Below are 13,316 nucleotides of genomic sequence, written 5' to 3'. Positions count from 1 at the left end.
GGGCTCTGATGGTCGATGTCCTCTTGTAGTTATAGTCGTCCTCTTTTGCTTTGTGCGGCGGACTACGGAACGGATAAACCTTTAGAATGTTTTTTTTTTTTTAAAGTCCGCAATTATCTGACTACCCTCTCTTTTGCGTGCATACTCCGAAGAACAAAGGGCCGCCACTCTGTGAATAAAGAGGACACATAACAACTGGGATTACCACTTTAAAGAACAGGACACACGTAAGAAAAAACGGACAGGACTGGCGCTACTTCAACTGATTTATTCACAAGCTACATCTTCGCATTTATACAATAACAGACTCGATCATGCACAGCGTGAACCATTTAAAGGACAACTCCCAACCAATCATCGCAACAAATACATAGATAACCGCAGCCGTTAACACTATGTCATACAAGACAAAAATTACAACTCGGAAGAGAAAAGAGCAATGGAAGTATCACTGACACAATCAGTGCCATATTTCTTGATATAAAAAGCCTCCAGTATTTCACGCGTGTCTGCATCGTGGCTTCTGCCCAAAATCTTAATCTCACTTAGCCGTGCGACACAATCCTTACAGTTAGTACAATGTGCAGGCAAGTGCGCTGTCCCCCCATTCTTTATTGCCAATTCATGCTCACGTGCTCGATCATTAATACACCGGCCTGTCTGGCCGATATAGGCCTTCCTGCATGACAGCGGAATCTTATACACCACGCCGGTGCAGCATTTCACAAAAGGCCTAGTGTGCTTCTTATCGCAGGCTCACTTCTGCGCGGCAGAAATGCGAGGGCACAGGGCAGAGAGCTTGCTGGGAGCGGAAAAGACAACAGGAGACAGCTGACAAAGAGGACACAGCTGAGGCCTTGTGGTTGATGGGATGAGCGGAAGTAAACTGAGGGTGGCGACCGGTCTGCGTTGGCTTCCTGTGAGCGGAGAACTCCAGGCTCTTGCTTCTTCTTGTCACTTGAACATCAAAAGAGAGAAGACAAAGCCGTCGCGTTTGCATTCAAGTGAGAATTAGATGTCGCAGTGGATGGAATTTGGATGCTTTTTCTAATCTAAACTGCGGTGGTCTACACTCTGCAGACTTTGCATGTCTGTCTGTATTCTTGCGTCTGTACTGTTGTTTTGCCCTTCCTCTTATGTTATACCCCACAAGGGTCCCCTGAGAAAAACCACAATGGTTATGATGATGAATAACTCACCGGATCTGCACGTGAAGTGCAAACATGTGGTGCCTTTTATTGTACATTTTTCTTTTTGTTTTTGTTTGTTGGCCAGTGTTAGGCCCATTGCTCTTGTTCCTGCTGAAATTGTATGAATGCCCACCTGCTGTGGTCTCGCCTGAGGCTGGCAGTATTGAAAATAAATAAGTAAATAACCTAGTGCATTCCATCTTCTGTCCTCTGCAAGGACGGAAGCAAGTGTGTTGTGTTGTCTTCTGTCTTTTAACAACCAGTTCAAGTGTGGTGCAAGCAGGCATTCTTGCAGTTTATATGTTGTCAGTGTCAAAGGGATTGGCATCAAGGCCTTCAAACATGTCAGCTCTTTGCTTAGCTTAGGCTACGAATAAATTAACACTAGCAATTTCCCAGGAGCTGGGAATTTGTGCGTGCTGTTGATTCAAGGTGGGCAGTATAGTCTGGAGCTCGTCCATAACCATATTTTTGAAGAGAGTGTACAGTATTTTATCGGGGATGGGGTGAGTCAAAGGTTTGATGTCTCGATGGCTAAAGTAATTCTGCCATCCTAAAAAAGCTATATGTATAAGCCTCAGGGGTCAGAGATAACTAAACAAAAGCCCAACTACAGGTTGGGAAGTATGTATGTTGCAGTTACATTATGCATTAGCAGCAAATAGTTTGTTGTCTGTTTGCAGTTTCAATTGAGTGTTTATTGGTTTTGATTGCCTCAGAATGGTGTTCCATAGTCAGAAATCTCCATTACAAATTTTCACTAGCTTTAGCCCTGTGAAGCTTTTAACCCCAGGACTTACATCGCTTTCTTGCGAGCTTCTTTTCCCCGTGCCTGGCCATGGCCACCAGTAGGGTTTCTTGTTGTTTGTACTCCGGACCCTGAAGGAAGTGCTGGGCTCAGCATTTTTATGTTTAGCCCACAGCCGCAGAAGCAAAATATCCAATTTGACATGGGCTACATAAACCGTTGCAGTTGCAGTGTGCCTTTGCAGAGCTTTAAGAAGAAAAGAGAAAGGGTTCGTGGCAGCCCGGTCTACTCCCTTTCTGAGAGAAGCCTGTATGAAACGCCATTGTATGGCCTGGCCATGTATAGGAATATATATAGGTGTATGATTGTTTTGCCAGCAATCGTCTTCAATCTTCCAGGTGGGTTGACCACGCTGTGCCTACCAGGTGAGGTCAGGGGTATTACCGAGGTGCACCCCATGGTCAAGTAGTCATTCCTGGAGTGTTAAGAAGTGTACACTGCCTGTGCATGAAGCATGTGAAAACTTGGTGGCCCCTGGGAAATGTGTGCTGGTATCCCAAAACTACTATGTGAGGGGCATCGAAGTCTCTCCCAACGAGAACAGGTGTAGCAGGGTAAAGTCTGTCCAAGTGGGTGAGCCGACCGAAATTGAGTTGACTTCCCATAGGATGATTATACAATGAGACGAGCATTGGTATTTTTTAGGTTTATTAAAAACAGCTGCCACATTTTATAGCTCATTGCATCAGTATGTCAAGTCGATATGCACCAACAGAACGTCATCTATGGCATATCGATACGGCATTCTTTCTGGGAGTATGAATGTGCCCTGTGATTCTGTTGTCTGTAATAGGCATGCACTATTGCTAGTATATTGCGGTAATCTGTGTGTTCTTTTATTTTCTTGTAAGAATTTCTAGGCATTTAGCTCATCACAGTCAATACGCTTCACTAATTACCAATCTATGGCAATTCCATAAATTCACGACTAGAACATCACTGTTCCCCTTGCAGCAACAGTTTGCTTGTCCCATAGAAGCAAGTTCCACTACTTTAGTTGTGCTCCGAGCTTTCCGTCACGCAAATAATCGAAATGAAATTTCAGTTGAATTGTGTCCAATTGAAACAAGATTGCAAATAATAATTGGATTGAATGCAAATTCAATTGAAGTAACTGAACATTGAATTGGAAATGGACTGGAATTGTAAAAACTCCTGATATTCATAATGTTCTCCACTACAGTAATCTCTCACCTGTCTTCCTGTGCTTCCCCTCTCCCCCTCCCAACACAGAGTAGCTGGCCAGAGCACTTTCTTAGGACGACCTATCTGTCTTTACTTTCAGTAAAGTTTGTGTGTATCTCTCCAAGTTGTTTTTGGGCCATGTGACCAGGTTATCACACTTTCGACATTTAAAGCCTGCCTCTGGTGTGCGACTTCCTTCAGTTTATGGACAGCGCAATTCACCGGCTGCTCGATGAGCTTGATTTGCCTGTTGAGGTAGGCTACCTCTTCATTACAGTGCATATTTGATCTAACTCTTGACTAAGGCTGATAGCACCAATGCAGTCCTGCCATACGGCAGGACTCCAACGGGCTGTCAGTCTAGGTATTTTGTAAAACTTTCTTTGCTATTCTCGATTGTTGAGCTCTGTTTTTGTGCCCTCCACCTGCAGCGGAGCCAGCCTGTTACTAGTACCGATGCCCCTCAGCCCACTCACCTGTCAATCTGTTGCAAATCACCTTTGGCCGGTATGTCCAAGGCTGCATCCCTTCTCCAACGTAGGTGAATCGCGGGGCCTTGTACGGGTAGCATATAAGTGTTGCCAGCTCCCAAAGAGCATGCAGCCAGGATCCAGTGCTGGAGTGTTTTCAGGTCTGAGAGGAAGTCTGAGGGCTCAGAGTGTAGCAGCATTCCGTTTGCAACTCATCTCGAGATGTCAGGTCTAGATGCCAGGCAGGCTTGTACTAGCACGTGTTGACTGCCAATTCTTACATGAAAAAGGTTTCACTGGCCCCTTCCAGTTCAACTTAGTGAGCGTTTTTTGTACATATCTTGGGAGGTAAAGGAAAACCAGCTGTTCCCTCCTTCCTAATAAAGCCTCCACTATGTCAGCAAGCCCACACCATAGTCTCTGCGTCTCATTTTATTCTGATACAGTGGATTCCTGTTACGATGAGTTCAGAAAAGATGAATTTCTGTTAAGATGAGATAAACTCTGTTAAAGGCTTTTTTTTTCTCCACGTACAATTTATAGGCAACAACGTTCAGTTTTAATGAACCTTGGTTGCAGTTTTGTCTTGAGTGAGGTATGCAACAGACTTTGATGATGCCAGCTTCTGATGCAGAAGTTATATATTAGAAGCGATGACTGTGAGGAATGATTTTGCGAGCACATAATCATGGACAATCTTCATCCAGGCCCAAAGCATTGTATCGATGGTGGTGTTCTTTTTCTGCGCATTGAGCAACCCTGCTTTGTGACTAGAAAATTCATAAACAAAGAAAAATTGCATCACTTTCCCACAAGTTTATTTAACAGAATAGTGAATGGTGTGGAGAACCTTTTGTGACTTTACCAGCTTTGACAAATCTGCTGAAAACATTGAACAGCTTGTAAGCTAAAATGGTGAGAACTGTGAAAGGCCCTCGATAGCCAACTTAAAACCTTGGTGGCACTGAAGCGAAGAACTGCAAATGAAACTGAGTTTACACAGGGTTATTGAGCACGTTGAGGAAATCGGTTGGAAAATTATTTGTTCTGAATCGAAAACAAAAACTGCTTTTCTGATGGAGGCAAAAAGCAAAAGCGCCCGTGTGTACGAGATTTCGGCGAACGTTAAAGATTCCCAGGTAGTCAAAATTAATCAAAAAACTGCTCTACAGTTTGTCGAGATAATCGATTGTCACTTTTGCCTTTGCTTTTCAAAAACCATAACTTAAATAAAGCTTTGCTCAGATGTTGCAAATGGCGGGTTATTTTTATTTTATGACCTTTCCCGTAGTTCAAGCACAGCATACTCCAGATGGAAGAAATAATTCTTGCTGGGTCATCAACAGTCCATTATAATGAGACAACTTTAGCCACGAAATTCGGTGACACACAGGAGCATCAACAGAAACCAATTCTGCGCAGCATCGTGGTACAGCACGAGCTTTGTGCGGAAGTTGCATGGCTTTGTGCTGTGTGTGCGTGTGCAGTTTTTCACCTTCCAAGGAATCGCATAGATAAGCAAAGAAGATGGCTGTCTTCCAGCCCATCCACTGCATTGGTGTAGCATTTAAGTATGGTTGCTGCTCCCGCAGCAAAGTAAGCTTTCGTGGCCAACAGTGCGTGCAGCAGCTCTCTTTCATGCAGGCCTTGTCTCCACAGCTCTTTCGTCAACACTTTTCGGTAGAGGCCCTTGTGGGTAATTGGAATTAAATAAATGATCACCTGCACAGAAATATTATATTTCTATTTTAATGATGGTTTTAGGCTCTTGCAGCTGCAGTAAATTAATATTAAATTCCAGAAATGGCACTTTGCTTAACCAACATCATGTGATTTGATTTGATTTGATTTTTATTCTTGCGCGAAACAACAGCAAACAAATCACTTTCGCGCAAAGGGAGCCAGGAAAAAAGCCGTAATAACAGCTTGACGAGCCCCAGCACCCCCGGTGCAGACAGGCGGCAAACGGCATTGGCTAATATTAACAAAAATCACACAAACAAAAAACGCAACGTATATACAATATATGCAGATCAACTTTTGTGCAGCCAATGCAGCCTATAAGGGCTTGAAATCTATAAACCTCGCAGAAAATTATTCAGTTGAAACAAAATGGAAATGCAAAGTCTCAAGTGGAGGCGCAATTATTGCAAGCCTCTTTTGTGCTTGCTGAACTGCCACTAGATGTAATTTATTTACTGTTTACACTTGGCCGTCATTGGTGTAACATGAAACTTGGAACTCATTGAATAAAAAATTTGAATGGATTGATTGTAGGGTTTAACGCACCGACGCAATGCAGGCGATGAGGCGCGCCGTAGTGGAGGGCTCCAGATTAATTTTGACCACCTGGGGATCTTTAACGTGTGCTGAAATCTCGTACACACGGGCGCTTTTGCTTTTTGCCTCCATCAGAAAAGCAGCCGCGGCGGCCAGAAATCGAACCCGCATCTTCGTGATCATCAGCTCAACGCCTTAGCCACTGAGCCACTGTGGCAGGTAGAATAAAGAATTTAACATAGTAAATGCTTACAGAGGATCAACCCAGGCATGTGCCACGTTTGTCATCTTTCACAACCATAGCTTGTCCCACGCTTGGAGGTATCGAAAAGTAGACAGCACTTGCTTTACCTGCTTACAGTACTTTCTGAAAACCACATAACAGCATGTAGACACAAGCCATACATGAAATACAAGTAAAAAAGTTCTGCCTCATGTTTTTTGTTTTCGTGCCCATAGAGAGTCTAGCTCCCCAAAAGCAGTTAGCAAGAATGACTTTCTAGTCAATCACTCCACAGCGCTAGCAAATTACTCTTCCCAGCCGTACTGCATATTGAGAAAACTGCAAAACAGGACCAATTAACATCTGTCAACATTCATACATTTTTCCTATTTTCAAACAGCTATTGTTCTACAGCGGCCATAAGAACTATAACAGGCCGTTTTATTTAAAAGGTTAGGCAACTCGTACTTTACTACAACCTCATTCGATGGGAAACATTGCTACCATCACTGCTGCTACCTTCATAATTGTAAATGTTAACCACCTTATCGCCACAAAATGGTGGATTTTCAGTTTCAACCACGACGAGCATCGACCACGAGCCCTCGAGACTATGTTTATTTGCGGTTGCTTTTGTCCACATCAGCAAGCCGTGCAATTATACTCTTACGATGCCACAAGTCCAATGTGAGAATGTAGCTGGTCAGTAACCACCCTTCCCTCTGTTTCTCTTATTAGATAGCCTTCCTGATTGATGATTGCATTGAAATTGGCACGATTGCTATTTCGACAAGGCAGGCTCAAAAATGGTGACAAGTTGTATGTTGTCATCATCGATCGTATCGACTTTTCAAAAACCATAACTGCGTGGCCCCTTTAATTAAAGGGGCCACGCAGGCAAAATAAAAGTTTGTTTTATTCAAAACATTTGGTGTTTTATAGTGATCCAGTGCTTGTCCAGCAGCAAATGATGCTTTATTCACTGAGAAATTAATCAATTTCAGTTAAAATTTTGATTCTCCCGCCAAATCGTGTGTTCTGTGACGTTTGATGATGTAACAAGGACAGGTCTTCAAGCGAACGTTAGTGCACTATTTACTCTGCAGCGGACTGCGGAACACTTTTGTTACCGTTAGTCCTCCTAGATGGCGCCACCATACTGCGCAGGGCTGCTGTCTAATTTTGCTTCGTTTCTGATCGTATTTGCACCTGGGCTGTTTTTGTTACGGTAGGTAGTAATTCTTCCGTGAAACATACAGTATGCTCGACAAACAGGGTCACGTAAGAGAATGTCGCTTATGCAAATCGGCGTTTCATGTGAGACAACCCCGAAGCGCCAGACTGCTGTGCAGCTATAACAAGCATTGTGCGTGCAGTACCACCAACAGCACGCACTGGTACTTCTATGTTTGTGGTTTATGTGTACTTCGTAACTTCCATTGTTTACACCACCATTCTTACTGCTATAGAATGAATATGCATTACATTTAAGTGAAAAAAGCTCATTCTGCCAGCATATAGGCCCTGCCTAACTTGTGTTTGCATTGGCCAGCCTCAGCCAATCATACAGCTGTACATACTACGTCATAGGTTCTAGTGCGGGAAATGAACTAGTAAGTCGCATGACCATTCCCTTTTTTCCTAATTATATAGCTTATTTGAGCGAAGTTTACATTAAAAGTGGTGTCAGCATGATTCTAACAAGGAAATCTTTCGAATGAACCCAATGTGTCTTGTCTGCATGGCCCCTTTAAGTTGCACTGCCCTACGTTGCATGTCCACCTTGCTATTACTATTTACGTTAGCTTTCTCAGTCTGTACATGCAATGAAAATAGTCACTGCAGAAATTGAGGGAGGAGGCTTTCAGCATAATCCCACACACAGCGTGTGTCCAAAACTAGCTACTTGAAACCTCTTTCAGAGCACATAAAAAGATGACGTTGTCAGCTCTGCAAGCTCTGCCATTTTGTTAGAAGTTCAAATTGTGGTTATCTGCTTACTTCACATTCACCTGTAAAGCAACAGTCTAGTATTTCATTTATGTGCTGCTTCAGTTACAGTAAGTGCAATAGGGGCAGTTTACATGACATTGTTGTTGATAAAACACAGCTGCACAACACACGTTTTTTATACCTTAGGACATTTTTTTTCCCTTCCTTTCGTGCCTTAAGAACCGCATCAAAAATTCTGTGGTGCATCACAGTTACTACACCCACTATTTTGCAGTGCAAAATATCCTTCACCCTAAAAACAACGCTTAAATTACAGCACAGTTTTATGGCAGTAAAAACAGACTTCAGTAGTACTTAATATTCCTACCAGAACTTGAGAGCAAGTGATACATGCTACTTTATTAAACTGGGGTGGGCAGTAACTTCTTCTCACGGGTCCGAATGAGACGACCGCCTTGAGCGGCCGGACCAGTCAGCTTAACTAAATTCTCATGTACTTTCCCGAGTTCTATGCCTTTCACTCCCACGGCTGGAGTATATTGTAATTGGGCATTAGAAACACGAAACTGGCATACTGAAAACAATTAAACTACACGACCATTAACATTACAATCTAACCAGCATTAAAACGCGCAATTCCTTCACACTTTTGTCATGGAGCAAAAGGTTAGTTGGGCTTGGAGGACTGCATAGGAGCTGACGGATGGCCACATGTGCTTCACAGGCCCAGAACTGCCAAATTTTAGCAATATGTCAACCTAGCAGAGGAGCAAAGCAAAGATGTGCACTTTGTCCAGGCTATCGAAGAACAAATGAAGGAATCAAGAGAAAAGCAGTATCTCCAAACATGCAATGCACTGTGTTGTAGTTATAGCAACTAGTGATGCACTCTTTCTGGCCTACAGGCACGACTGATCCTTGCCTGCAGTAGTGCTGAACAGTGGGAATAGATGAAGTGCGATCGACATGCAAAGCTCGATTATTATGGGGAATAAGATACTTGCGCATTTATTTTTAAGCAAAACAAATCCAACGAATGACATGTTCACATAAGAAAATAGCTTCCACTTTGGATATTCCACGCAAACTTACTACGTCAGCTACGAAAACTGCGAATTCTTATTCATCAGAAAAGTTTTGCTTCCACACATACTCCTCGTGGTATGCTTCACGATCGCAGCAGGCTTTGCAGGTGTAGACTAATAATGTTCCCCAATCCAGACTATCAACCGTTGGCTCCGTAATATTGTTGAGCAGTTGTGGCAGCACTTGGAACTCAAACTGCCTCTCCGAGCCGCAGGAACAGCGCGGGATCTCTTCAGGGTTACCTTTCGCGGCAACCAGAAGGGGAGATCCGTTCAACGAGTAGCGTAGCACCTGATCAGGGGCCTTCTCGATGGTCTTCTTGAACTTCCAAAACGCCCTGTCTTCGCACGTCGCCGCCATTTTGCTCAGGTCCGCTACGTCAGTATCGGCGACTGACGAGCCCTCCGGATGACTGGACAGAAACGAACGGTACTCGGAAAGTCTTTCCTCGTCCGTCTTGGAACTTTCGGCACTGCAACCGAGGTCGTCTTCTGGCTCCGTAACCAGCTCGTACTCGGGAAACAGAGGCGCGCAAATCGTCTCCCGGCTGTCAGCAGACTGCGAACCGCAGCGAGATTTGTGACCGTTCTTCCAATCTAACACTTGGTGAGACTTTGAGCAATAATGACGGTTGTGGCATTTGGAACAGGTCTTGTCGCCTAGAGCGCCGCATATTGCGCAAATGTTGCAGAAATCAGCCGCCGATGGTTTATCCGCGCTATCAGGGGACTCCACGGGGGGTTCGATGCTATAAAATGAATTCTTCTTGGGCAGCTGCGACCGCAAGACTATGAAGCTGCCCACTGCATGCTTATTAGCGCATTCTGGAGCTGTGCAAGCAAATAAAAAGATTGTCCGGTGAAATGCGTAGTCCACATCGTCGAGTGGCGCATAGACTTGGAGAAGCAAGATGCATGGCTGGCCGCAGTTCCGACAGGAAAGACGTTTACCGTCAGGTATGCCTTTCAGATGAAGCCAAGCAGGTTTACCGCCAACTTTGCTGGGGAAAAATTTGCTCCTCAAGGCCCACGGCTCACGTTTTTCAACAAAACCCAACTCCACGGCGCCGCATGGCTTACTTATCGTGGAAGGTGCCATTTTCTTTCTGCATTGGATTGGATTGAAGCTATTGGCTACTTGTTAATAGCTTCTCAAAGTCCTAATTTTACCCAAGTGATCACCTGTTACAAAAAACGGTTTTGTTAAGTGGTGCAAATAGTAGCCATTTACTAGTCTGAGTACCCACGGTTTGTTTCTTCCGCTATCCCCCTCTAAGGCTCTCTAAACCCGTTTGCACAGCAGGCGGCGCTTGCTACAGACGCGGTATTTTCAAAATTCTTTTGGGGTGTCGGTGGCAATTTTTATTCACTCATTAGCATTGGCTAGAAAATGCCACAGAATTACTTTGAAGTCCCGCTCCTGCTTTTCCTAGAGGTGGACGCCGCTCCTGACATTTATGTCATATGGAAAATTAGGTAGCCCGGTTGCGGTGACCATGACGTTCTAGTTTACTGTAACGCAACTGCACAATGTGATTTCCTCTAGCTGGAGGCACTGAGTCATTCCATCGCAGTGTTCGGTGCAAAATCACTACAGTTGCGAGAAACTGGCACAGGCCAAGAAAAACGTCGGCGCTTCTGTCGGCGGGGTTTTATCTTGAGGGGGGCAATATGGGTACGCGACAATTCGATAATCCAGTGGTTCTCAAATGGGGGTCCGCGGTCCTCAAGGCGTTCGCGAAGACATTTTATGAGTCCTCGAAACCCTCCCCAAAACTTTTTAACCTAACCCCGCCTCCCCCTTTATTTTTCCTGTTCGCTAAACCTTGCTGGAAACGCAAAAAGAGGGCTTCGCCACATTACGTTTAATTTTTGGCGCAGCTAGTGTAGTGTAGCCCATGGTTTAACCACTGATCTCCACTTAGTTGCTGGATGGCGCTTCGAGCTCTCCGGCGCACGGCCGCCGGAAGTTCGCGCGCTCGTCCCGGAAGTCGGGCCGTTCCAGCATAGCGCATGCTACGCATGGGCTGGTTTTGCACGTATTCCGACAAAAATGCCTGCTTGTTGCGCCGTCAACTGCACAAGCAGACCAGAGAAGTCGTCTGGGAAGACGTTTCACTTGGAAGTGTTACAATATTCGGTACGACGTGCGTGATACGCAGCGAAACGCAAATGTCATATCAGTGTCGGTTTCAAGCTGGGGCTCTTGTTACAGATTCCCTCGCTCTAAGCCGGATTTATACCGGCGTTGGGTGGCATACTTATACCCTAGTTACACGGCGAAAGTAACCACAGTTAAGTTTAACCGTGGTTACTAAACTTTAACCGCGGTTATCGCAAACTGCGGTTTTGTATGTTACACGCGAAATTGCAAGTTTGGTGACCGGAGTCCTTGATTATGAGCGCAACAAATATAAATGCACACTTTTAACTTCACGATAAAAAACAAAAGAGAAGCAGTGTAGACAAAAAGAAATATCGTTAAAGCATTCGCTTCTGACACAAACGCAACGCACTCGTGCGCGGCGAGAAGAGGGGCTTCCCCAACAGCTCGCAACCGGCTTGGTTTGCTTAGGTCTGTTCAGTGTTGGGAACTTTCAGCTCAGCACAATTTTTCACCGCACTAACATCCATTTTCTCGCATGCGGAAGTTCTTTTCCGCGATCAAATTGGTTTCGAAGAGCGGCGATGCGATAAGCTGTTGCTGCCGTGGTCTGGGCCGGTTCGGGCCGCAAGCAGTGCCGTGCGGGCAAGCGCGCCGGCGTGTTTACAGGCACGGCCGACGCGCGCGCCGATCGTTTCCGAGTGCTGAAAACGCTTCAAGATTGCCTGGTATCCATTTTTGGCGGGTGACGCGCGGAATTTACAAATTTAGCACGGCTTTTGTCGTAGTTGATCGGGCGGATCGGGAAACGAGCCGCTGCTAAGGGCAGTCGCGCTGATTGCGAGAGCGATGCTAAGAACGCAAGCGCGTCTTGGGGACAGCTTTGGGGCGCCCGCTATTTGAGAACCTTCGTCTCTTCCGAACTCCAGGTGATTTTTTTTTTCGCCTCCGCTGATGCGCCGCCACTTGCGTCCGAACTGAAGTGTGTGATTTTGAGCACTGCGGCTGCGGAAACTGTGGTTAGCGTGACCGAACTGGCCAAGCTCAGTTTGCGTTAACCATCGTTAGCGACGTAACCGCAGTTTCGTCTGTCGTGTAACGCAGTAAACTGCGGTTTTGTCTAACCGCGCTTTTCCTTAACCGTGGTTAACTGTGCACGTGTAACTAGCTCTCAATGGTCGCGGGTTCGATTCCCGGCCGCGGCGGCCGCTTTTCTGATGGAGGCGAAAAGCAAAAACGCCCGTGTGTACGAGATTTCGGCGCACGTTAAAGATCCCCAGGTGGTCAAAATTAATCCGGAGCCCTCCACTACGGCGCGCCTTATCGCCTGCGTTGCGTCGGCGCGTTAAACCCTTCAATCAATCAATCAATCAATCAATCAATCAATCAATCAATCAATCAATCAATCAATCAATCAATCAATCAATCAATCAATCAATCAATCAATCAATCAATCAATCAATCAATCAATCAATCAACTAGCTCTCCATTCCCAGACAGCAGGCTCTGCAGTGATCACTTTACTGACAACTGTTTTGACAGAACGGGCGCACGAACTCGGCTACAGCCTGACGCCGTGCCCACGTTGTTTTCTTTCTAGCATAAATCCCTAGCATAAGTTTCTAGCATAAATCCCGTTAGAGCTGCGTCGTCTCCTCTCAAACCAAGACCCAAGTGACATTTTCGTTCTCCTTTGCAATTAAATTCTGTTTCATATTAACGTCCCATATTTCGGTATAGCATAAGTTGCGATCTGAACGCGATGTGTACAGCCAAAATGCAATAAAGTGAGAACAAAATGCCAAAATGTACCAATGGGAACGCTTATCAGCGGGTGAGAAGCGTAGCAGACGCCTGACTTCCGGGACGAGCCGTTGAACTTCCGGTGGCCGTGCGCGCGCCCGGCCGCGACAGCGGCGAAGCGCCATCCAGCAACTAAGTGGAGATCAGTGGGTTTAACGTTGGCTGTTTGAACGACGTGCAAACTCTGCGAAAAAACTAGGCACCAAAGAGGCAGC

General features: G+C 45.3%; 1 protein-coding gene across 1 annotated transcript; it reads right to left on the bottom strand.

Moving 5' to 3' along the window:
- Positions 1-9,088: 9,088 nt before the first annotated feature.
- Positions 9,089-10,340, bottom strand: LOC144155486 (programmed cell death protein 2-like). The gene has a single exon (XM_077686960.1). It carries the CDS (start codon positions 10,291-10,293, stop codon positions 9,229-9,231), a length of 1,065 nt encoding a protein of 354 aa, XP_077543086.1. The 5' UTR covers positions 10,294-10,340; the 3' UTR covers positions 9,089-9,228.
- Positions 10,341-13,316: the final 2,976 nt, after the last annotated feature.

The sequence above is a fragment of the Haemaphysalis longicornis genome, unplaced genomic scaffold, assembly GCF_048455015.1.
Source record: "Haemaphysalis longicornis isolate Haplotype H1 unplaced genomic scaffold, Haemaphysalis longicornis Haplotype H1 scaffold_1, whole genome shotgun sequence".
NCBI lineage: Eukaryota > Metazoa > Arthropoda > Arachnida > Ixodida > Ixodidae > Haemaphysalis > Haemaphysalis longicornis.
Note: the sequence above shows the minus strand (reverse complement) of the source record. Positions and strands in the feature narration are given on the sequence as shown.